Raw genomic sequence first — 25,731 nt, 5'->3', positions numbered from 1 at the left:
AATTTCAATGAAACTTTCCGTATCTTTGTCTTATTAATCTTCTAATCTCTTGTGTTGAATCGTATGCAAATTATATCAATATGAATATTAATTTTTTTTACTCCAATGAATTATTTGCTTATCATTCTCAATTTTGTCAATGTAATAATCATAGTTTTTATATTTCTTTTACAACTCATGTATCCAACCGAAATCACAATGATTAATGATCTAGGTCTCTTAAATGACAACTACACAGTTAAGGTCCGAATAATTAGACTTTGGAAACAAACAACTTGGAAGAAACCACATGAAACACGACAATCAGAATGATTTTAATGGATGAAGAGGCATTTAAAATGAATTGCTAAAAAACTATTTAATGATTTCATAATATCATATAATTAGTTATACACTATCCATGTTAATAATATAGTTGTTTACTATTTATTTATTTAATCGTTTTTTGAAGGGCAATAAAATTGAATGCACTGTCGACAAATCATATATGATATTGGGGAAAGCACTTGAAGAATATGTTGATGTTTACATTCATAAACACTTGGTTTATATGTTGATGGTTTTATGAAGTTTGTTGACACTCAAAACAAATTGTTTTTCCAATATATCACTAGAGTAACCAAGTGAATTGGTTTTAATGGGCCCAAGAATTATTTCGCTTTCGCAAACTTCCAACATCTTATCGATAAGGTTATCCCTTCAACTATTTCTTTTGGGTAAGTTCATAACGTTGATTTCACATTTTACATCTTATAATATTTGTATGTAATTTGTCCATCCTAACACTAATTATATACTAACATGTTTCATCGTGTATATTATAAATGTCATTGGTAATGTTTTTCAATGCTATCCACTGAACCTATAACCCAAAAACTGGATAAAAGGATTACATTGAAATTGGAAGATTTAGAGTATGTTTCTTTCATGACTTGTGTATTATTAGTTTTAGAATTATTGTTTCAATTCATATACATTTAAGGGATGACAAGTGTTTGCTACTTTGTAGGGAGATTACGCTGAACAAATTAATTCCTATGTATCCAAACATCGGGGGAATTTTGTAATGATAATTCAATGTGCTAAGTTAAAGAATCACCGAGGTCCTTTTATTAATACAATGTTTTATCTTTAACATTTTCAATATTTATATAAGAAATAATTTATATGAACATTTTTTCCATTTTCTTTTTAGGGCGTGCATATGTGAATAACACATATTTAGCAACAAAGTTATTCATTGATAAGAAAGTTGAAGAAATTATTGATTTCAAAAAAAGGTTTGATTATATTACAATCAAGTCCTTTATTATATTACTATTAAACTAAATATATCTTTTATTTATATTATACTTACACTTTATTTGTAAACATTTTGAATGAAAAAGAAAGTGGATCGGCTTCTTCATGTTGTCGTGCTACAAAGTCTTCCATCATGTATACTGTACATGATGACTTTCTTAAAAATAATCCGTTCTACCAAATTTCCATGATCCATGAGTTAGATGAGGTATGTTTATATTATTAAATCTTAAATTAATAATACTTAATTTTCCTAATTCACCATCGTTTCTTATTACTATAAGGGAGTTATGCCATCATTCTTGGCACAATTAAGATGTTTGAAGATACTCAACAATGGTACTACTCGGCTTGCAATGATTGTAAGATAAAGGTTCAGAAAATGCCCCTTGAACAATCCAATGTTTTGTACCATGTGGCTGGTATGTACACATGAGAAGTGCAAATGACAAGTCAGTTGTTGAACCAAGGTATCATAAGAAATTTAATATTCTTTCATTGTTGTATTTATATAAATTGTATTCTTTTATTTATTTGTTGAATATCTTAGTTTTATGCTCAAAATTCGAGTACAAGGCTTGGTGGGAGTAGTGACACTTACTCTATTTGACCATGATGTTAGAAGTATTCTAAACATTTCTGCATCAGATTTGATAGAAAAGTATGAAAAGGTATATATTGTGAAATCCATAATATAAAATCCATAATTTATTCTAATGATTTCTACGTTTTCATTCTAACTTTTGTTTAATTTACATTTTTTTTTGTAGCTGGGTAAGAGTGTTGGTTTTCCTATTGAGATTAATGAACTTATTGGTAGAAAAATGGCTTTCAAAATTATAGTTAAAGGCTTTACCTCTGGAAGAAAATACATCCGTAGTTACAACATATCAAAGATAAGTGATAACGTTGACGTAATTTATGCGCTCGAGAAGCTTCAAAAAGCAAACCACATTGAACAGGTTTAACTACAACTAAATCTTAATCCATTTACATATTACGTTTTATATAGTTTATATTTACCAATCTAAAATACAATTTACAAATTGTTATATAGGACACTGAAATTGAGTTTGTTAATGTCGTGGTATGAGATTTCAACTCTCAGGATACAATTGGTTTTAAGGTATAATTTCCTGCTTTTTTTTCTTTTCGCTGTATCACATTACTCCTATCTCAATATTTAACATATAATAATTCTTGCATTTAATGGTTCTGCTTCCTTTGTTGCTGATAATATTTCTATCTCTACTTTTTCCAAATACTATTTCAATGAGTCCATCAACCAACCATGACACCACTAGCCTCCTTTCACCACCTACCAATGCGAAACGTAAACTTGTTGATGTTTACGATCTTGAAGATACTATTTGTGAGTCATCAACAAAACCTTCAAAAAAATCCATTGGTGTCAAGGAAAGTGTTGTGTCCACACAACTATTGATTCCTAAAGTCGAGAAGTGACATCTTATTAACATTTCAAACAATTTTCCATTTTTCGTTTTTTATTTAACATTCCAGTCCAACAACAATTTTGAGGTTTTATGGTTTGTTAAAAATACTTTCTTTGTTGGTTTTAGAGATTCTGTTTACTTTCGTTTTATGTTAAATATGGATTATGTTTTCATTATTAATTGTTGTTGTTTATTTACTTTTAAATTGTTACTGTGTGTATGATAAATATGGTGCATGTCTATGTATGTATGGTTTTTTTTTATTAATAATTCGATTTCTAAATATATGCCATTTTCATTTAGTAATCAAACTTATAAATTTAATAACGATACCAGAACATGCAAATGAATTACTTAATCAACCCTAATAAACATTTTTTGGTTATACCTGAACACACCTAAATAAACATGTCAGGTTTGATATTATTTAAAAAAACCATATTGTTATAACACAAAAACTTCAAAACAGCAAACTAATTCCTTTTCTCCCCTGCATGTCACCAAAACAAACTAATCCACACTAACTTGGAATATATATTAAATTGAAATAAAAAGGAGTATATTTTTGTTACACATTTCAAAGTTAATGCGGATTGTGCAATGGCACGAGGTTACGGGTTATTGCATTGGGTAAACGTGTTATAAAACTGAAATAATATCTGGAAGTAATACCGAAAACCGTACGTTTATTCCAAGAATGTCTTTGACGCCTTCAGATAAAAGGATTCCTTTCATATTTCAAAGACGACAATTTCCACTGGTTGTATGTTTTGCAATGACAATAAATAAAAGTCAAGGACAGTCACTATCGAGGGTGGGATTGTTTTTGAGACAACCAGTATTCACTCATATACAACTGTATGTTGCACTGTCGAGAGTTAAAAGTAAGTTGGATTAAAGATATTAATTTTAGATAAAGATGTTAAACTTATCAATACGGCATCTAATGTTGTACTTAAGGAAGTCTTTGGAAATTTGTACTTCATAAAAATAAGTCACGATATTTTAATAGTTGTTTTTATTATTATACATTAACTTAGTTATACATCGTTTTGTTTTTTTATATGTAGCAAGTTTTAATTAATTCATGTTTAATGTTTACATCATTATTGTTGTCATCATTTTACAAATATTTACCATTTTAGTAGGGTAAATATATTAAAAGAGTTACTTTATTTATTATAGAATTTTGTATTTATGTAAAATTATTACAAAAAAACATGTAATTCTTAATAATTTATATTAATTTTTTAATAAAACTCGTGTAATACACGGATCTCACACCTACTATATTATTAAAAAAGGTAATATGAATTAATTGTATATATAATATGATAGAAAATATATAATATTTAGTACAAACGGTTGTTCATTTTTAAATTATTATACCATTTTTAACACCATAAAAGAATATTTTAGACAAACTTTTTTTTCTAGCTTTAATAGATTTTAAAAATACCCCTAATATTTAGAAAAAATTGCAAAAATAGTCCCTGTGGTATGTATTTTTTTTGAGGTTTTAGTCCAAACCTCGACTTTTTGAATTCATGATCCTTTTGGCCTAGTTTGTTCGTAAAATTGGTCCCCCGACTTAACTTCCGTTAAGTTGTTGCTGTTAACTCCCTCATGTGTCTTCCACATGAGGGTATATTTGTCTTTTCACTCATAAGGATCATTTTTGCACAAAAAATATATCCCTTTTAAAAAAAAAATAATACCTATTTATTTATTTTAATAATTAAAAAATTAAAAAGCTCTCTCTCTCGTTCTTATATCAGCAGCCACCACCACCATGTTCCTCACTCTTCGTTTGGAGCTAGCCAAACACCCTCACATGTGCTGTTGTTACTGCTTGCGTGGCTCCATCAAACCAGCTCCCTCCAACTACCTATCATCGTTCACTGCCCTTCCTTTTGAGTTCACGTCGGAAAACGACAAATGAGCAAGGAAGTGGAACTGTCATTGCACGCCGCCGCCACCCGCTGCCATCATGAGGACTCCGATCACCACCACTTGATGTCTCCTTTCGCTAATCACCGTCAGACGAAAAGAAAGGCGAGGCAACAAAGCCACCACCGCAGCTCTGCTATTGCTGCTACAATCCCCATATGTGTAGCACTTCCTCACACCACCTCTTGACACCCATCAACCACCACTTTGATAATACAGCAGGTAACGATGACCACCACTCTTATTTCGATATATATGTGTCAAGATTTAAGGTCGATTCACCGAAACTAATAGACCATTCAGTCTATCTTCTCCTCCACCTCTTAATTTGACCACCGACCGCATGTATGGTTGTATCTATCTCACAAACATTTTTAAATCAAGAACCAGGGCATACATCTCTTCTTTGTGGAGAGTTAAGACCACCATCTCTATTGAAATCATTCTCTCTTCTCTTACATTGTCTTGTTGTCCATCATCAGAACATCAGCGTATTCCTTTTCAATATGTAATTAAAGAAGATAAGGAAGAAGGGGTTGCGATTTGAATTTGTACAGATAAGAAGAAAGGCACACAGGAAAAGTGATTATGATTATTAATTTTTAGCTCAGTGAAATATGCCAACAAAGTGTTTGTTAAAATGTCAATGAGAGTTTTTAGTTGTTACGATCCATATTTGCCTTAAACCCCTTTTTGTTATTATGTGAATTTGTGATTTCGTGAGAAACACGGTGGTGGTCGCTGGAGAGAGAGAGAGAGAGAGAGAGAGAGAGAGAGAGAGAGAGAGAGAGAGAGAGAGAGAGAGAGAGAGAGAGAGACCTCTTTTATTTTTTAATTATTAAAACAAATAAATAGGTATATTTTTTGTGCAAAAATGGTCCCTTATAAGTGAAAAGACAAATATACCCTCATGTGGGAGGCACATGAGTGAGTTAACAATAACAACTTAACGAAAGTTAAGTCGGGGGACCAGTTTTACGAACAAACTAGGCTAAAAGGACCATGAATCCAAAAAAGTCGAGGTTTGGAGTGAAACCCCAAAAAAATGCATACCACAGGGACTATTTTTGCAATTTTGTCTAATATTTATGAGTGTTTTGTAAATTTGACTCACATCTTTTACAACAATAAATTTATAAATTGTGTATTAGATAAATATTGTCGAATTGGAAGGTCAAACAAAATCCCGATTGATTCTTAAATAACTGTAAAATAGAATTTTTATATTATAAGTAAATATTTGTATAGCTAGCTTGATAAGCTTAAAGGTTTTTTCCTTGTTTATTTTTGTCTATAAAGTTGCATGTAGTAAACAAACAAGTGAATGATGCATTAAAACGAAAATCCCTAATACATCAAACAACCCATAAATCTAAATCATAAGAAAAATATTAGTTCAAGCGGAATATGACTAATAACTTAAACAATAATCAACCACGTGCAATGAAAAATACTAAGCAAAGCAGTAAATAAGAGAGACATAGAAATTTACGTGGAAATCCCAAATCGAGAAAAAACCAAGGGCCGAAGAAACTGAGAACCAATCAACTGAAATATTGCAGTGTTGTAACATCCGTCACTTAAGGTATTATTTATTTTAAAATGCTTATTATTTTGCTGGACTATGAATTGGATAAAGTGGATTATTGAGTTGGACTTTAGAAAAGTGGGCTGATAAGTTGGGCTACCCGAAGACGTACGTTGGATGTAAGTTTGGCGTATGTGGCTAACACTCTTGTATTAACTTGTTTACGTATAGTGTGTAAATGTTCTCTTGTTCTTTTAAATGTATATATTCCCTTTTGTACTGTACTTGTAGTGTAAAATAATCATACTTAAATAATTATTTATGTATTGTACCTTTGAAACTTAGTAAAATAGTGTATGTGTTCCATAAAATATACCTATTATAATTTATCATGCATGTTCTTGTACTTTTCCTTGAACTAGTAGAGTAGTATGTATGCTTCATAAACTATACCTATTATAATTTATAGGTATGATATGTGTGTACTGAAATATTTATGAAAAGTACCCATTTGCTCGACATGTTACAAAGAGGTTAAAGTTTTATTTAAATAAGTTTTATAATCATATATATATATATATATATATATATATATATATATATATATATATATATATATATATATATATATATACACGACATATATAATTGAGATTGAAAAGGCAGTCGGACAAGTGATTCCACCCTAAGCCCACAACCAAACAAGAAACAAGAGTTAAGACAAAAACACCAGTCCTAATCCTGTTGAATCATATGTACATATACTGTGACATCCCCAAAATCTCGGCCAGAAAAGACCGATTTTCATTTATGCTTTTAAAATAAATTCAGAGTAAATCCTTTTGATTTGAAAGAGTTGCGGAATTTGTTCCCAAAAACAAAACATGATAAAACAATGTTTACCAAAGCATTTCATAAAAGAAATGTATTTTCATTATAATCAAAACTCGGGGTGTCATGTTCCGATACAAACTAATAAGCATAAACGAATACATTACAAGTCATATAACAAATATAAACATATGTAGACTTGTAAACAAAACAACTTGATGGTTCATCCATCTTACGCCCTTGCGCCACTTCCTGTAATACAAATAAAACTGAGTGGGTCAGGCTTAGGAGCCTGGTGAGCATATAGGGTTTTCAACCCACAATAAATAATTAAATTAATTATTATCAACCAACAATAACCCAGTTACCCATTCCCGTTATTCTCACTTTACGTCCCTAAAATAACTAACACAAGGGACCTAATCTAAGAATATTTTCTTCGGGGTGACAACACATGCTGTGGGGTTTCCTCAGCAATATAAGTCAAATAAGGCAACCATGAGGGGGATGGAATACAGCGAATGAACACCCAAGTTCATTAACACCTACAGGTTATGAGCCTGCTAGCGTTCCACTGGACTATCTAGAAAAGTCTGTGGTCGTCATCTAAATTCCGCTAGATGACTGGATCAAAACAACAACGAGGCCTCTCATCTGTTTATTACACACCAACTATCTACCCATGTTCTACCCAACATATTAGTAGATAAAAACATACATTTTTATACATATTTTCAAAACCTGTATAGCATGCTTGATCAATACATTTTCCATATAACAGATGAGGCACACACACATAACACGTATTTCATATAGAAATAATCATATCTGTAAGATAGAAGAAAGTGAATATACATTCACACACATAACAACAAAATATACACATAACACGTATCTCGTATAAAATACTTCATAATTATACGTTAGAAGAAAGTAATAACGCATTCACGCGTATAAACGACAATAAACTTAATACCCTCGAACCATACTTGTATTATTATTGCGTTTATGAAAGGTAGTATACACTCACTTGATCAGAAGATGATCAGACAGCACTACGGCTTGCAGAAGTAGTAATCCTCCGCAGATCTGGAAGATCTCTACAAAAATCGAACTTCTCGCGGGCAGAGCTTCGGCTCGGAAACCGCACTTCTCGGGATCTTCGGGATCTCGGGACTCGCTTCGGGACTCGGGAATATTACCTGGGCTTCGGGGGTAAAAACGCAGAGCTTCGGCACAAAAACGAGAGGAAATTAGCAAATAAACCCGGAACCCTCGCATCCTATTTATAGGAGGCTGGAAGCCTCTCGTACGCGGGGCGTACGTGCCTCAGAAACGTCATCGCTTACGTATCCGAAGCCACTTGCTGCGATGTCGACACTTTCAGAGTACGCGGGGCATACTCACTTACGCGATGCGTAAGTCGGATCGGATCGATGACTTGTCTTCGGATAAGGCTTCCGAATTTTGATTTAAAAATAAATACAAATTATTTATCAAACTTCGGAAATTCATATCTTCTTCATAAGAACTCCGTTTTCGACGTTCTTTATATCCACGGAAAGGTGAGACTACGCTCTACAACTTTCGTTTAGACTTCATCGGCTAATTTGACTTTATTTTTATTATTTATTTTTAATAAGCCGGGACAGAAATTTTCGTTATAAATTCATAACTTCTTCGTTTGACGTCCGTTCTCGCCTAACTTTTTTTCGCTTTGATACTAAAAACGAGATCTTCGATTCTCATTTAGATCACTAAGGCTAAATATCGCTTTAACGTAAATTTCACTTTTTACGTTATTCAGCGTTGCCGGTTCTGTCGCGAAACTTCGACAGGTCATAACTTCCTCGTTATAACTCGGATTTCGGTATTCTTTATATCTCCGGAAACCTTGTTTCAACTACTACAACATTATCTAAAGATATCAAGTTTATTTTACACTTAAATTTTGACGCTTATTTTTATTCTTAATTAATCAAACCACATAATTAAGCAATTAAGCACAAAACACATAATACTCAAATAATACAATCTTATTATTTCAAAACGGGTTACAAAGGTTAACCTAGAATATTACATTGCTAAAAATGGCAAGCCTGGAAACACAGGCGTTACATATATATATATATATATATATATATATATATATATTGGTAAAAACGACAGGTGAAATAGTTTTGATTAGCTTGAAACAGTTTAAAAATAGATTGAAACGGTTTGAAATTGTTTGAATGTTAACAGAAGATTCCTTGTGTTTCACTTGTATCCCCCTTAAAAACATTGAAAATTAGTGAAAGCATAGGGGTATGAACTAACCTCGAATGTGCGTTCTCATTTGGATACGAAGTGGTAGCGATGATCCTCGAGTTAGAACCCGTGTGAGTAGTCGTATCCTAATAATATTTATACATGATATCGTATTTAAATTAATAAGATATTAATTTAAATAATAATTTAAAGTGTTAGACAACATTAAATCATGTAAGAAATACTTACAAAAGTCTTAGGAATTATTTGAATGTGTTCTTGGTGTTTTTGGATGAAATATGAACATTTGAAGATATTCTTGGTGTTCTTGGGGAAAACTTAAAGATTTGTAGGAATTTATGAAGATTTGAATATCGGATGAATCTTCTTGAGGGATTTCAGTTGAAGATTTGAAGATTGGATGGTGATCTAGGCAAAATCTTTTAAAAATATGAAGATCATGTATGAGTTTTAAGAGCAAATTTGAGGTGTTTTTGGTTTGGGAAATGAGAAATGAGTTGTATTTGCGGTTAAACACACACACACTCACATATATATATATATATATATACATATAACATGTGTTGTTAGCCCTAATGGGCCCAAAACATAGAGATTTCGGTCCTATTGATGGGCCATGATAGGGTTTTCGGTCCAAAGTCAAATAGAAAAGGGTTTTCGGTCTTAGAGTTAACAAGAAAGGTTCAGTTTTGGCTTTCCAAAAGCAGGGTGTTTTCGGTTTTTGGTTAGGGATTAGATTCCCTAAACCGAAAACTCCAATGTAGTGTGATATTTTATGGTTTTAGCTTTAATATGTGGACTTGTGTTGACTTATAATAACTCAAATTAATGTAGGTTTCAATTTACACTTATATGTTAACATATGAACTTATATAAACATGTATTGTTTTTTTGGCATCCAAAGTTCTTATTGTATTAATGTTATGATGTGATTTCACTTGTGCATGGTTGTAGTTTAGACTTTTATTTAAGCAAGTTTGACTTACATTGACTTGAAATAACGGATTGTTACATTATCCCCTCGTTAGAGGGAATTTCGTCCTGAAATTATTTCTATAGAGAGTACTCATGGACTAGGGAAAAGATGCGGGTATTTTCATTGCATATGGTGTTTTCGCTCCCAAGTGAATTCGGGTCCTCGCTTGGTGTTTCAGCGGACCTTCACTATCGGTATGCGACTTTGTTTTGTTCTCTTGACTTCCTTATCCATGATCTCTACTGGTTCCTCCACAAATTGCAGACTCTCATTTATCTCAATTTCATCAAGTGGAATCACAAGAGTCTCGTCACATAGACACTTCTTTAGGTTTGACACATGGAATATAGGGTGTACGCTATTAAGTTCTTGTGGTAGACAGAGTTTGTAAGCTACTGGGCCGATTCTAGCAAGAATCTCGAGCGGCCCAATGTACGTTGGATTTAGTTTTCCATGCTTTCCAAAGCGTATCATGCCCTTCCAGGGTGAGACCTTCAACAGAACGCGGTTACCAACCTAGAATTCCAAGGGTTTTTGTCTTTTATCTGTGTAGCTCTTTTGTCTGTCTCTAGAAGCTTTTAGTCGTTCTTAGATTTGAAAGATCTTCTTTGTTGTTTCCATGATGATCTCCGGGCCGGTAAGAGTGATGTCAGGAACTTGCCCTCTAGCTATTTGCATGTCACCCACTTCAGCCCAATATAGAGGTGATCTGCACTTTCGGCCATAGAGGGATTTGAACGGGGCAATCTTGATGCTGGTGTGATAGCTATTGTTGTATGAGAACTCGACAAGAGGAAAATGGGCATCCCATGCTTTACTAAAGTTGATCATACAAGCTCTCAACATGTCTTCCAAGTTTTGAATAGCTCTCTCACTCTACCTGTCGGTTTGTGGATAGTAGGTTGTACTCATGTCCAGCCTAGTTCCCAGAGATTTTGTAGTGACTGTCAGAACCTTGATGTGAACCTATTATCTCTATCGGAGATAATATATATTGGCACACCATGTAGTCGTACTATCTGTGTTATGTAAGTTCTGGTCAGTTTCTCCATCTTGTCTGTTTCCTTTATTGGTAGGAAGTGTGTGGACTTGGTTAATCTGTCGACGATTACCCAAATGGTGTCATGACCACCCGCGGTCTTAGGCAACTTGGTTATGAAATCCATTGTAATCCGCTCCCAATTCCACTAAGGTATATTTGGTTGTTGTAATAAACCCGAGGGCTTCTGGTATTCTAACTTGACCTTGGTGCAAGTTAGGCACTAGCCCACATAGGTAGCAATTTCTGCTTTCATGTTCGGCCACCAATAGAGTTTCTTAAGATCCAGATACATCTTATTTGAACCTGGATGAATGGATTATTGAGTCTTGTAGGCTTCGTTTATGACAACATCTCTGTATATACCAAACTTCGGTGTCCAGATCTGGTTCATGAAATAACGAACTCTGTCACCCTTGATTTCTAGGTTCTTCTCCATTCCTCTTAAGGCTTCACCCACCACATTTTTAGGCTTCAAGGCTTCCAGCTGAGCCTTTTTGATCTATGTGGACAGATGTGAATGGATGGTCATGGTTAGTGCTTTTACTCTACGAACTGAGTACCCCTTTCGACTACGGGCATCTGCTACTACATTGGCTTTGCTGGGATGATAACGAATCTCGCATTCGTAGTCATTAAGTAGCTCTACCCATCGTCGTTGTCTCATGTTAAGCTTCTTTTGGTCGAGTATGTGCTGGAGACTTTTATGGTTGGTGAAGATGGTGTACTTTGTACCCTAAAGGTAGTGCCTCCAGATCTTCAGAGCAAACACTATTGCTCCCAATTCAAGATCATGAGTGGTGTAGTTGACCTCGTGTTTCTTTAACTGTCTCGAGGCATAGGCAATAACCATTCCTCGATGTATAAGTACATAGCCTATCCCTTGTTTGGATGCATCGTAGTATAATACGAAATCTTATGTCCTTTCTAGAAGAGACAAGATAGGTGTGCTGCACAAGGCTTGCTTAAGCGTTTGGAACGTAGTGTCTTGTTTCTCTCCCCAGTTGAAGGTAACACCCTTCTGAGTCAGGGTGGTAAGTGGCTTAGCGATTATGGAGAAGTTCTGTATGAATCTGTGATAATAGCCAGCAAGGCCTAAGAATTGAAGGATTTTTGTTGGCGTTCTTGGTGCTGACTAGTTCTCGATTGCCTTAATTCTGGAGGGGTCTACGTATATCCCTTCTTTGCTGACCACGTGAACGAGGAAATCTACTTTCTGAATGTGACATCTCCATTTTCACGGCCAGAAAAGACCGATTTTGTTTATGCTTTATGAAAATCAGAATACCTCTTTTAATAAAAATGTTGCGGAATTTGTTCCCAGTAAAACATGATAAATACGTTATCAAAGCATTTATGAAGAAAAGTATTTTTATTCATTTTAAACATTTGGGATGTCATCGTCAATACATAAACATAAGCATAAACAGAACTTACATTCATTATTACTAGTGATTTATATCTCCTTCATCTCTCACTGTAATCTGACTTCATAACAACACATGTGATATAAATAAACTGAGTGGGTCAGGTTGGGAAACCTAGTGAGTACATAGGGTTTTAAACCTACAATAATACAATTATTATGTTTAAACAATTAAGCAATCAACCCAATTACCCATCCCCATTATCTTCTTTATTCTTAAGGATCTACCATAAGAATAAGCTATTTCTCGTTCATTTATTCCTAAGGATCATCCTAAGTAATCGACACGAAGTCCATCGTTGCCACAATTTACACAACAGGCACTAAGTCTGCATAGTCGTCAGGGGTTATGCATAACATCTGCATGATCGCCAAGGTTTACATAACGGACACTAAGTCTACATAGTCGCCAGGGTTTAGGTATAAAGTTTGCATGATCGCCAAGGTTTAGGCACCAAGTCTGCATGGTCGCCAAGGTTTAGAGTACACCGGGTGAACACATCGTTCACAACACCTACAGGTTGCGATCCTGCTAGTGTTCCACTGGACTGTCTAGAATAGTCCGTGGTTGTCATCTATACTCTGCTGAATGACGGGGCCATCATTTGGGAAAAGGCTTCTCACATCGTCCACCTCTCACCCTCACATCGTGGTCTATAACACCTCTCAACTCATCATCAAACTCATATTCCATCTATTACATCTACCCATGGTTTACCCCAACATTATCGTAGATATAAAATACATATACTGTTTAAATCATTTAAAACATGTATAAAATTGCTCATCCAGTATAGACAACAAGTATTAAGATAATATGCATACATAACACGTAATTTATATAATATACTTCGTATCTATGTGTAAGATGAAAGTAACTATGCACTCGCCTGAGAAGGTGGTGACTCGGTACTCGGATAGCGCTTCGTTTACTTTAAAATATTTTCCTTCGACGAAACCTAGTATTATTACCACTAGATTTTAGTCTAATATTTATCGTGACTAATTATTAGTCTTATTATTATTATTATTATTATTATTATTATTATTATTATTATTATTATTATTATTATTATTATTATTATTATTATTATATAAGCGTTTAAACAATACTTTTCAACCACTATGTACAGACAGGGGCCAGACATAAAACACCGGAGGGCAGGACTATTTTGGCGTATAACACTTCTGAAATCCAACAACCCTATATTGCCCTTTAAACCAGATTCCCCGTACCGCGAGTAGTTAAAAAGATATTATAACGACACTTATATAAGTCATAATAATAGCTCAAATATTTATTATAAGTTCATAATAACAATATTAATTTTAAATATAAGCTATATTAAAATAGGGTAAGCATAACTTACTTACAAGGGGATTTTAGCTAGGAGTCGGGCTCTGCAGGGGCAGAACTTCGTCGCTGAATCTTTCTAAGAAAGATTCGTGCAGCGCTTCAGCGCTCACCTTAGTATACTAAAAACTACAGAAAGAGAAGTAGAATCACGAGGGACCGATCACAAGCATGGTTGTAGTGTTGATGCAGTGGGGTCACGTGATAGCATACGCTTCAAGGCAGCTGAAGCCTCATGAGGTGAATTGCCCGACACACGATTTGGAGCTGGGGGCTGTTGTTTTATCCCTCAAGATCTGGCGACATTACCTCCATGGGGTTCGTTGTACCATTTACACAAACCAAAAGAGTTTGAGGTACCTCATGGATCAACCGAATATGAACATGAGGCAGCATCGGTGGTTAGATGTGATGAAGGGATACGACTATGATATCCTTTATCGCCCAGGGAAGGCCAATGTGTTGGCCGATACTCTTAGCTGCAAGCCAATGGCGACTCCGATTCCAGACATATGTCTGATGATGACAATCATCACTCCGTTGCTAGAGCAGATCCGAGAGGCGCAGGTCGAGGGTATGAAGGAGGAGCGTCGGAAGTGTGAGCGGATCATAGGACATGTGGCCTCATTTGATTATGACAATCGTAGGTTCTTGACCCTACATAGGAGGGTCTGGGTCCCATATTGGGGCGGTGTATGCCAGGTTCTGATGGATGGGGTTCACAAGTCGAGGTTCTCCATCCATCCCGGGGCGACGAAGATGTATCGAGATCTTCGCCCTGGCTATTGGCGGCCCTACATGAAGCGGGATGTAGTATGGTATGTGGAGTGGTACTTGACTTGCAGGAAAGTCAAGGCCAAACACCAGTTACCCCATAACAAGATGCAACCGTTAGACATTCCAGTGTGGAAATGGGAAGATATGACTATGGATTTCATCACGAAGCTTCCCTGGACCGTACGTGGAGTATATTCGATATGGGTTATTGTGGATCGGTTTACCAAGAGTTCTCACTTCATCCCGATCCGGGAGAGTATATCGGCTGAAAAGCTGGCCGAGATCTACCTACGTAAGGTAGTGGCACGACATGGAGTGCCTGTTTCGGTTGAGTCAGACGAGATGTTCATTTCACTTCCAGATTTTGGAAGTGGTTTCACGACAATATGGGTACTCGTCTTCACTTTAGTACCATTTTCCACCCTCAGACTAACGGGCATAGTGAGAGGACGATTAATGCTTTAGAGGACATGCTGTGTGCATGTGTATTGGATTTTGGATGCAATTGGGATATGTATATTCCATTAGTGGAATTTTCGTATAACAACAGCTACTTCGCCAACATAGATCGACCACCTTTCGAGATGTTGTAGGGGAGGAAGTGTAGGACCCCAATCTGTTGGCGCGAGGTCGGTCAGAGAGTCATGGGGAGTACTGAGGTAGTACTCAAGACTACTGAGAGGATTCAGCAGGTCCGGAGCAGGCTCCAGACTGCTCAGAGTCGGTAGAAAAGCTATGCCGACAAGCGCCGTTCAGATTTGGAGTTTCAGGTGGGCAACATGGCTCTCCTGAAGGTGTCACCTTGGAAAGGTGTCACCCGGTTCAGGAAGCGGGCCAACCTGGGCCCCAGATACATCGGTCTGTTCAGGTTTTTGGCTCGGGTGGGTCGGGTTGCTTATCGTTTGGATCTTCCAGCAGAGCTCAGCCAGATCCACAATACTTTTCATGTCTCATAGCTGCGGAAGTGCTTAGTCGATGAATCCGCGGTTGTTCCCTTAGAGGATATACAGGTTGATGACATCCTAAACTACATCGAGAGACTAGTAGCCATTATCGATAGGAAGACGAAAGAACTCAGGAACAAGAGGGTAGAGTTGGTAAAGGTGCAGTGACAACAACGAAAGGGCTCAAAGTGGACTTGGGAGCCCGAGGAGGAGATGCGGGAGCACTACTTGGTGTCTTCGTGATTCTTGCATGTGCTTGCTATATGTTCCGTACTTCAATCCGATGTCGGGGTAAGCCTGAAGAATGCTTATATGTTTATATTATATGTTTTTGGATTTCGGTACGATGCCGGGCGGGGACCGATGAGTGTTTATATGTTTATGTTATGTGATTATTTATGTGTATTTGTTGACTTCGTACATTTCCGTAATATTATCATTAAATTTGCTTATTTGACTTCATACATTTCCGTAATATTATCATTAAATTTTAAACCATAGGTTACGTGAGACGCTTTTAAAGTGGAGGAAAAATAAATTGAAGGAAATGTTAGAAGCATGTTTCAAACTTGAAACCTCTTGTTTATTACCTATGTGCCTTAACCCATAGGACACAACTCTAGTTCTGCACACGCATGCACGCGCGTGCGCGCGCACACACACACACACATATATATAATTTTACAGGTGCATAAAAATAATAATAATAAATTACAATAATACAAAAAAACTAAGTAATAGCACGGGATACTTCTAGACATTGTTCGTCCCCGACAATATGTGAATGAATCTGCATGGGTTTCGGCCGCCCACTACAGCTCCTCACTTTTGTGAGGATAGGGGACAGGTTCGCCCTTTGGGCGATATATTTTGACATCGAAGTACGTCACCTATAATCCCGTGGCCAACTCCTAGTTGAAACCCTCAATACTTGAACACCGATCAATGCCTTAGCCGGTAGGCCACTACTTTGTAAGTTGTGAGAGAGCAAATTACAAATTTTGATAGCTCGATCATGCTTACAAAATACTTATATATTTGTGGATTATAAACACAAATATAGTTCAATACATATCGATAAAAGGCAAACGGGCATATATATTGATTTTGGTTAACAAACAACAATATAAACATGTCTTTTGTTTTTTTATTTTTTAATTGATTTTGGTCGATTAAATATCCAAATAAAAAACATAAACATTTTTCTTGGAAACAAATAACGTTTTTCTTGTTTACAGCATGATAACTTTTGTATGAAAAGCTAATATGATAGAAATTATAGGGGATGTGGATTTTACCACTACATAAAGAGATAGAAATCTTTAAGTTCCAATCTTGTTTACAATATTTTTTCTTAGAAGCAAAATGAAACCACGGTCACAGTCTCACCTTCAACCTTTGAGCCTCTTTAACGGCTTCAACATTCCCTTCTTGTTGTTTTATGTTTTTATTCTATTAGTTTCATCGAAGCTCATTGAATCAGGGTTCATGGTTAAGACACTTCCAGGTTGGCTTGGTGATCTTCCTTTCACACTTGAAACCGGGTAATGTTGCGTTCTTTGTAATAGAATTCTGTCGACCGTTTATGATTATTATTATATCTTTTGTTCAAATATAGTTTATATACTAACTTATAACGAAATGAATATGTTGTAAGTTATGTTGGGGTAGGAGAATCCAATGATGTGCAATTATTTTACTACTTCATTGAGTCTGAAGGAAACCCAAAAAATGACCCTCTCATACTTTGGCTTACCGGAGGGCCTGGTTGTTCTGCTCTTTCTACCATTCTTTATGAAATAGGTATTTCTGACCAAGATTTTTAGCTTTTAGTTTCTTTTTTCAGTGGGTTGACAATATTTTTAGCTCTTTCTACCATTCAACTTCACACTATAAAAAATTCACAAAGCTAGTTATGTTAAAACACCACCAAGCATCTAGCTAGCAAATAAAAACCAAAACAATAATTACTATCTTGTAACGTGGTTGTTCTGTTTTGTTTTTCTGGCATTTAGTTACTTTGCTTTTGCAGCAAAAATACCATGGTTATCTTGCTCAAATTACTGCTGACAAAACACTAGAATGCAAACGAAGTAGCTAGTGATGGAGATCAAAATGGCATGTGTTCTTATTACGAAAACATTAAATATAACAGTTTTTCATATGGCTTGAAAGGAATGGAGATCAAAATGGCATGTGTTCCTATTTAATGTGGGTAAAGGGAGATAAAGAGAGAAAAGAAATCTGACTTTAGAGTTGAGACATAAATTATAAATATTATAACCACTCTACTTCAATTCATAAAATAAAATTGTGTATCAAGATTTTTTAAAAGTTAAGGGGCTATTGGTACATCATCTAAGCAGTGACAACCCAAAAAAAAAAAAAATGTTAAGGGTAACAACATATCGAGACGTTGGGTCCATGCATATGTGGTGTGGAATGTATGAGCATTTCATGCATATAAAACAGATGGACCCACCATTTAATATAAATTTTCATCTCAGTCTCCTTTAAAAATGTAATCTTTCCACTTTGTGTATTTCTTTTTTAATGTATTATAAATACAAAAGACCATCTAAATATTAATCAGTAAATTATGTAATTAAGAGGAGCTAATAGATAAATTTAAAACGAGAATAGTATTTTTGTCAAACATTTTTGTATCATTAACGTTATTTTTAGTTTTACAGAAATGAGACTAATATTATCACATATATTTTTACTTTTATAACAACATCTTGTTTGTCTTTTATGATTTAATATGATTTGTATACATTAAACTAATAAATAAAATGGTAGGGCCCATCTTAGGTCCCATTTATAAACATTTAAAATTTTATGAATAATTGAGATAGGTTTATCAAAACAAGAGTTTGTTTTATATGTTGGTGATTTAGATGACGCAAATGCAAGGGCGGATTTAGGGGGGTTTCGGGGTGGCACCGGCAACCCCTAAATTTTCCGGTTGCAGTGGAAAAATTTTCGAATTTTTTTAAAATTTTTATTTTTTCTACTATCATGCAACCCCTAATCTTCCCGTGCAACCCATACTATGAAATCCTGCATCGCCCGTGCGCAAATGGTAGTGTTTTTGACCTCTAAATGAGATGTATAATTGGATATGCTCTTTTTAAGAATGATAAATTGTTTGCAATTTTTTTTTATATATTGGCAAACATTTTGGTTTGGATTGGTAGACACATCCTTGTACGGAATATACAAATTTAGTAGGACACATGACATGTTATTCTTATTATCTTGCATCAAGAATATGTATTTTACACATCATAATGCATGTATTAGGGGTGAATATTATATGATATCGATTTATTTTTCTCAAAGTGTGTACCATACAAATTTTTGCTACCAATATCATATTAAGAATATATTAAGAATATGTATTTTAATATCATAATGCATGTATTAAGAGTGAATATGGTACATTACTGATTTATTTTTCCCAAACCGTGTATTATACAAATTTTGCTATCAATATCATATTAAATATACTTGGAACTCACTTGTTTGGCTGCTTTGGTATAAATTTATAATGGTATGTATCAACTTATTTCTAATTTACAATTGTAATATTTAAATACTAACAAAGGCATGGATTAATTTTTTCATTTGGTAAAAGAGAATAATGAAGTGATTCTTCGTTTAACTAAGAATTTTATTGAATCGACTTTATAGTAATTTATTTATTTATTTATTATGGTAATAACTACTGACCATTACTAAAATTAGTCTTAAAATTGTAAACAACAAACTCACTTGACAATTGAAATATAAGATTTCTCACACACACACATATATAGTCAATTGAAATTGTACTACCAATCAAACAGGCCACCAACTTTTTTACTTGAGTAGATAACATGTTGGTTGATTTTATGTGATACAGATTTGATAGTCCTACTATGTATATGTATTAAATGCGTTGGTGGTTATATGTATAGGACCCTTCACATTCAACTATGCAAATTCCACTTTGGAGAAACCAATGCTTGATATAAATCCTCACAGTTGGACTAAGGTGCATACTTGTTACCATGTATTTTATACAAACCTTAATCAATATTGTCTTTGAATATTTGTGGAAATTGAGTTGATATGTAAGAATAGAAAAGTATGAAATATAGATTGCTTGTTTTTTGGCAATTGTTTTTGACTTGTCATAGTGATTTTTATAAATACATGATCTTCAATAACCTACCTAATCTATGTTATGACTCAAAATTATTATCAACCCATCCATTTATTAACTTTAACCTCTAATTAAATGATATCTCCAACGGTTAACCTCTTTAAATAGTTTATTTTATTAATATAACTAATTTATCCCTATCTACTAAAATATTTTATCAAACTTACTCATTTCATTACTCTTTTTTAACACATAACATCTAAAATGTTGCAAACAACAAAGTATAAATACAATTATGTTTGATTTTTGTTATATATATATATATATATATATATATATATATATATATATATATATATATATATATATATATATATTTGGAATTGTTATAAAGTTATATTTCAAAAGTGAAGTGTCATTATATATTAAAAAAATAATTAATTAACAAAATAAAAAAATATTAAAAATAAAATATTATTAAAGAAGTAAAATAAAATATGATTAAAGGATGATGAGTTAGATATACAAAATATAAAAGTGTATCGACCACTATATATCGTAATCGGTCAAATAAAAAAAAACAAAAAAAAGTATGTACTACAATGGAACTAAATGATAAATTACAAAAACATCAAACAGTAATTAGTCATAAAATACATTTCTTAGAGATGCTCTAAGGATGGGTTTTTTCATTTGAAAATCTTCGACATGTTTGATGTTCACAACCCAACTGAGTACAAGTTTGTTGATATAATGAAATCTTGGTTGCATTTTAGGTGGCCAACATAGTATTCCTCGATCAACCTGCTGGGACCGGATTCTCTTATGCAAAAACTCTTGACGCTTACATAACAAATGACACATTATCATCAATGCATGCATATGATTTTCTGAGGAAGGTATAGTAACTTCATGCTAACAAGTTTATTTTGTCAATTTTTTGAGTTAACATATCTCACCAAATAATAAATATAGCCGTCTACAAATCGAAGTCATTAACATATGCTCTAGTTCTTTTCTTGTAAATGGATTCGTTACTAATTCTATAACTGACTTTTTCAATATATAAGACAATGATACATTTCATGTCATCCAAGCATCAGGAGCATAATTTAATCTGTCTGTGTTTAGATGTAAAATTAGCTAAGATCATGAATTTTTTCTTGCTATGTCTATGCCACCAGTGGCTTGTGGATCATCCTAAATTTCTCAACAATCCATTTTATCTTGGTGGTGAGTCCTACATGGGCATAGTGGGGCCAATGATTATTCAGGAAATATACAAAGGTATCTAAAATAATTGACGTTCTTGTTATAGAGTTGGGTTTGAAAAACACTAGTTTGATTCACAAATACTTGATTTGTGTGCTATAAAGCTTGCTTTGTTTCCCTCTTTTGTAGGTAATGAAGTTGGAGAAGGGCCAAAGATAAACATCAAGGTACAAACTAATTGATCAATATCCAAAATAAACAATTGTCGGTGTATACTCTTGATTGCAATGAATTTGATCATCTGCAATGCTTGAACAATATTTAAATAATCTTTTCATCGATCGTTGAACTTGATATATCTTTTTTTCAAATTAGGGGTACATGCTTGGTAATCCTCTAACAGACACAAGTAGCGACTGTAATTCAAGAATCCCATTTGTTCATCGCGTCGGACTCTTATCAGATCAAATCTACAAAGTAAAAACTACAATTGAGTTGCCCACTAATACATTAAGTTCCTGTGTATCATTTTCTGTAATACGACTAGGAATTAAGTTGCATATCAATTTTTGTAGTCGACTAAAGAAAATTGCCACGGAGAGTACATTAATGTAAATCCGGACAACAATCGTTGCATAAATGATCTTCAAGTCGTGGATAAGGTACATGAGCTATACAGTTTAACTTGGATTATTAGCTAGTAATGATATCATGAGAGTATGTATTCAATTTAATGCATGTCTTTCTATTTCGATGTCAGTGTATTGGAAGAATTAACAAGCCTCAGATTCTAGAACCTGCTTGTGACACTTCAAATACCTTAAAATCCGATCTCTTCCGGAGGAGGTTAAGATCTCTTGACAAGGCCTCTATGGATATATGGTCGTTAACGCAAGTTCAGATACAAGGGTGTCGCGTATTACTCTCTCCAAACTATATGCTTCCCTATGGTTTTGTTTAGAAACGAGGGAAAGATATGAAACTTTTTAATTTTTATAATTTTGTCTTTTATGTATATAGGATGATCATTATTTATTCAGTTATGTATGGGCTAACCGTAGAGACGTGCGAGAGGCTCTTCATATTGATGAGGTTTGTAGTTCATAGTGAGTTATATTCAGGTCTCTTAAATTAATACAATGTGATGGGATAATTAATAATCTTATGATCAACAGGAATTTGATAAAATCGAGTGGGTACGTTGCAATGAAACCCTGTTTTTTTATATCGATAAGGAACCCATTTCTTACACACACAATGTCCTGAATACTGTTCCCTATCATAGACACCTTGCTAATAAAAATTGTCGAGCTCTTGTATACAGGTATTATATATAACCTTAGCTATTCTTCTTAATTTTTAATTTTCTTTTTCTCCTAGCGTACATTGTTGGTCGATCTTGTCCATGTATGCATGTGGTATTTAGGCACAATTTGGTATGCAATATATCAATAATCCAAAAGGGAATAAAATGGTACATTTTTGCCACATAGGAATGGAGTGGAACATTTCTTCAAGAATGGTTTATTACAACATTCCATTGGACAATAAAACAATTTTTTATTCGAATGTAATGAACCATTCTATTCTTTGACTAGTTCCATCTTACTAAACACTACCTCTAAGAACTTGAAAACAAACAAATATACATTGCATTCTTGCATGTTTATGTCTTTTGTTTGAGCAGTGGAGATCATGACATGGTGCATCCATATTTGGGAACAATGAAATGGATTGAATCTCTAAATTTGTTAGTTGTGAATGATTGGAGACCTTGGTTTTTCGACAAACAAGTAGCCGGGTTAGTTGCGTTTTCATTGCTATCATCACAATAAAAGCTAAAAAAGACAATATATCGACACTTCGCTTTTATCTTATTTTTTGCAGATACACCATGAAATATTCACACCATGAATACAACTTGACATTTGCTACTTTGAAGGTGAAAATTTATATTCCTTGACTTTATAATTAGAAGGATTATTTGTTGAACCTATTGAAAAAAAATAAATTTTATAGTTTTCACGAGGAAAAAGAAACATTTCTTGTTATGATTTTAATGGTTGAATATTTTGTAATGTTAAAGGGAGGAGGTCACACAGCTCCAGAATACAAACCTAAAGAATGTTTCAACATGCTGATAATGTGGCTTGCTAATGATGCTTTGTAAGCAACAATAGTGGAGTTTGATATTTGTGTCTTATAACGACCGATTTAAGCAACCATGTTGTAGCGGGAGTTTAAGTAATAATTTTTGTTGAAAGTACATTACACTTTTAATTCGATCATAAATAACTTCAAAAATCAAAACCTACATTGCAAAGGGAAAGATCCTCAGCTTCCGAATCTTGTTCATCACAAATGGATTATTCATGTGATCCTTTGTAGGAATACATACAACCAAAATTTACAATTTGACAAATTGTATAATTTTTCTCTTCAAATTATGGTGTTTAAATAAATAATTTAACTTTGACTATTCATTATCATATGATTTTTTAAACGCACAACACATATAAATAGAATAGCATCGTACTAACACTTATATGTTTACTCCAAATATCATCTTACTTATATGCGGCTGAAATTTATGTCTATTAGACTAGTACTTTATGTATTGTAGAGGGTACCAAAGTGTAACTTAGTCTAGTGTGTGTATATATATATATATATATATATATATATATATATATATATATATATATATATATATATATATATATATATATATATATATATATATATATATATATATATATATATATATATATATATATATATATATATATATATATATATATAAAGAGAGAGAGTCAATATCAAATAAGAATGAAATTTTTGGTAGGAAGGTAAGAAGTTTTTTTTTTTTCTACATATTTTTTTCGCGAACAAACAAAATGAATCATTAGATGATTCATTTGTAAGATGATTCACAAGAAAAAATTCTCAAAAAAACATCTCGATGATTTATTTATACAATGATTTTGTTGTTATTCGCTAAAATTATCATAAAAATAAATTTTTTCTTAATTTACTTAAAAATGAATCATAAAGATGTTTTTTTGGGAATTTTTTTCTTGTGAATCATCTTACAAATGAATCATCTAGTGATTCATTTATTTTGTTCGTCAAAAAAATATGTAGAAAAAAACTTCTTACCTTTCTACCAAAAATAAATTCTTACCGGATCTACATCCTATATATATATATATATATATATATATATATATATATATATATATATATATATATATATATATATATATATATATATATGAAAACCCTATTATTGTCGTGCCTTCTACATCAATTTAAGCCGGTTCTATTCACGCCACGTCACCTTTCTCTTGAAAGGACGCCATGGACATAACCACCGTTTCTTATGACTCGGTTCCATTGTGCCGTATCCACTTTTCTTTCTGGAATTCTGCACTCAAACACTTTTCCCCGACGAATCGTCCACCCTTCTCAATTCTTCCACCGATCCCCGTTCTCCATTAACCACAACTCCGAATTTTTCTTCAAGAAAACGCCCAACTAAATCCTTCACAGGTGACTCAACCATCACATCAGTTCTCTCTACCGCTTGTGGTATCGATTCAAAACATGTATCCCACCGTTTCCATCATCCATCAGAACACCTATATCCCAATATGATTTTTTCTTCTTCAAAACCCATTGAACCTGCGTACGTATGAAAAGTTAGAGAAAAACATATGACATGTTGAAGGTGAAGCATATTCCTCTTGTGGATCGTGATTTTGGGTCAAGATAACTCCATTTTCCTATTATGGTTCAACTGCAATCCATTATCTGTCCATCGCCTCTTCCCTTGTTCCCCCAATGCCTTCCTTATGCCACTTTCTTCTCTCTTGTTCCAGCGACACCCCAATTCCTTCATCAAACACATCTCCGCTGCTTCACCAAGCGCCTATCTATTACATTCATCTTACTGTTTTCTTACAGTTGGCAATTTGAAGTGTATAAGTATTTGATTCAGCGTTTGACTCTTTCTGCTCCCCTGATTCTGAGTATTCTAGCTTAATTCGTTTTTTTCTTAGCCCTAATTGCATTTTCTATCTATTTTCAAGGGTAGTTAAAGGTGTTTTGTGTTGGGGTAGTATGGGAACAGAGATTTTTGATGGTTAAGTGTCAGGCAAGTCTTATATAATCATGAAAATGGGCAATATATGTAGGTACTTGGGAACTTTTCAGATTCAAGATGAAACTACCAATGGTAGTTGTTTGGATAATCATGTTATATACATTCTATAGAATAATCGTTGATGCTTATATGCTGATACAAGTTAATATTCTTCTATATATAAGTTGGGAACATTGGTTTTGGGCAAGCATATGTTGGGAGGCAGGCAATTGTGGTAAAAAAAAAAAAACAGATGCTTATACATTTAAGCTTCTTTGAAATAATAAACAAAGACGTTAAATTGAATCATAACAAAAACAAAAGCTCCCTGTCAAATTTAAGTTAATTACATTTTCAAATTTGAGTAGTGTAT

General features: G+C 33.7%; 1 protein-coding gene across 2 annotated transcripts; it reads left to right on the top strand.

Annotated features, from left to right (window-relative positions):
- The first annotated feature begins 17,177 nt into the window (after positions 1-17,177).
- Positions 17,178-23,556, top strand: LOC145047450 (serine carboxypeptidase-like 17). Of its 2 annotated transcripts, XM_078995721.1 has the most exons (14): positions 17,179-17,396; positions 17,510-17,655; positions 19,815-19,891; positions 20,779-20,901; positions 21,187-21,289; positions 21,404-21,441; positions 21,590-21,691; positions 21,790-21,876; positions 21,975-22,130; positions 22,235-22,306; positions 22,390-22,538; positions 22,902-23,015; positions 23,102-23,156; positions 23,301-23,556. In XM_078995721.1, the coding sequence occupies exons 1-14, from the start codon at positions 17,218-17,220 to the stop codon at positions 23,382-23,384; spliced, it is 1,485 nt and encodes a 494-aa protein (XP_078851847.1). In that variant the 5' UTR covers positions 17,179-17,217; the 3' UTR covers positions 23,385-23,556. The 2 variants fall into 2 exon arrangements, with proteins under 2 accessions (XP_078851848.1, XP_078851847.1); XM_078995722.1 differs by lacking the exons at positions 23,102-23,156; positions 23,301-23,556 and adding an exon at positions 22,708-22,784 and having other exon boundaries at positions 17,178-17,396; positions 22,902-23,000.
- The last annotated feature ends 2,175 nt before the right edge of the window (positions 23,557-25,731 follow it).

Source organism: Lactuca saligna, chromosome 5, assembly GCF_052625555.1.
Source record: "Lactuca saligna cultivar CGN05327 chromosome 5, ASM5262555v1, whole genome shotgun sequence".
Lineage (NCBI taxonomy): Eukaryota > Viridiplantae > Streptophyta > Magnoliopsida > Asterales > Asteraceae > Lactuca > Lactuca saligna.
The sequence above is the reverse complement of the archived record's forward strand: the minus strand, read 5'-3'. Positions and strand labels throughout refer to the sequence as shown.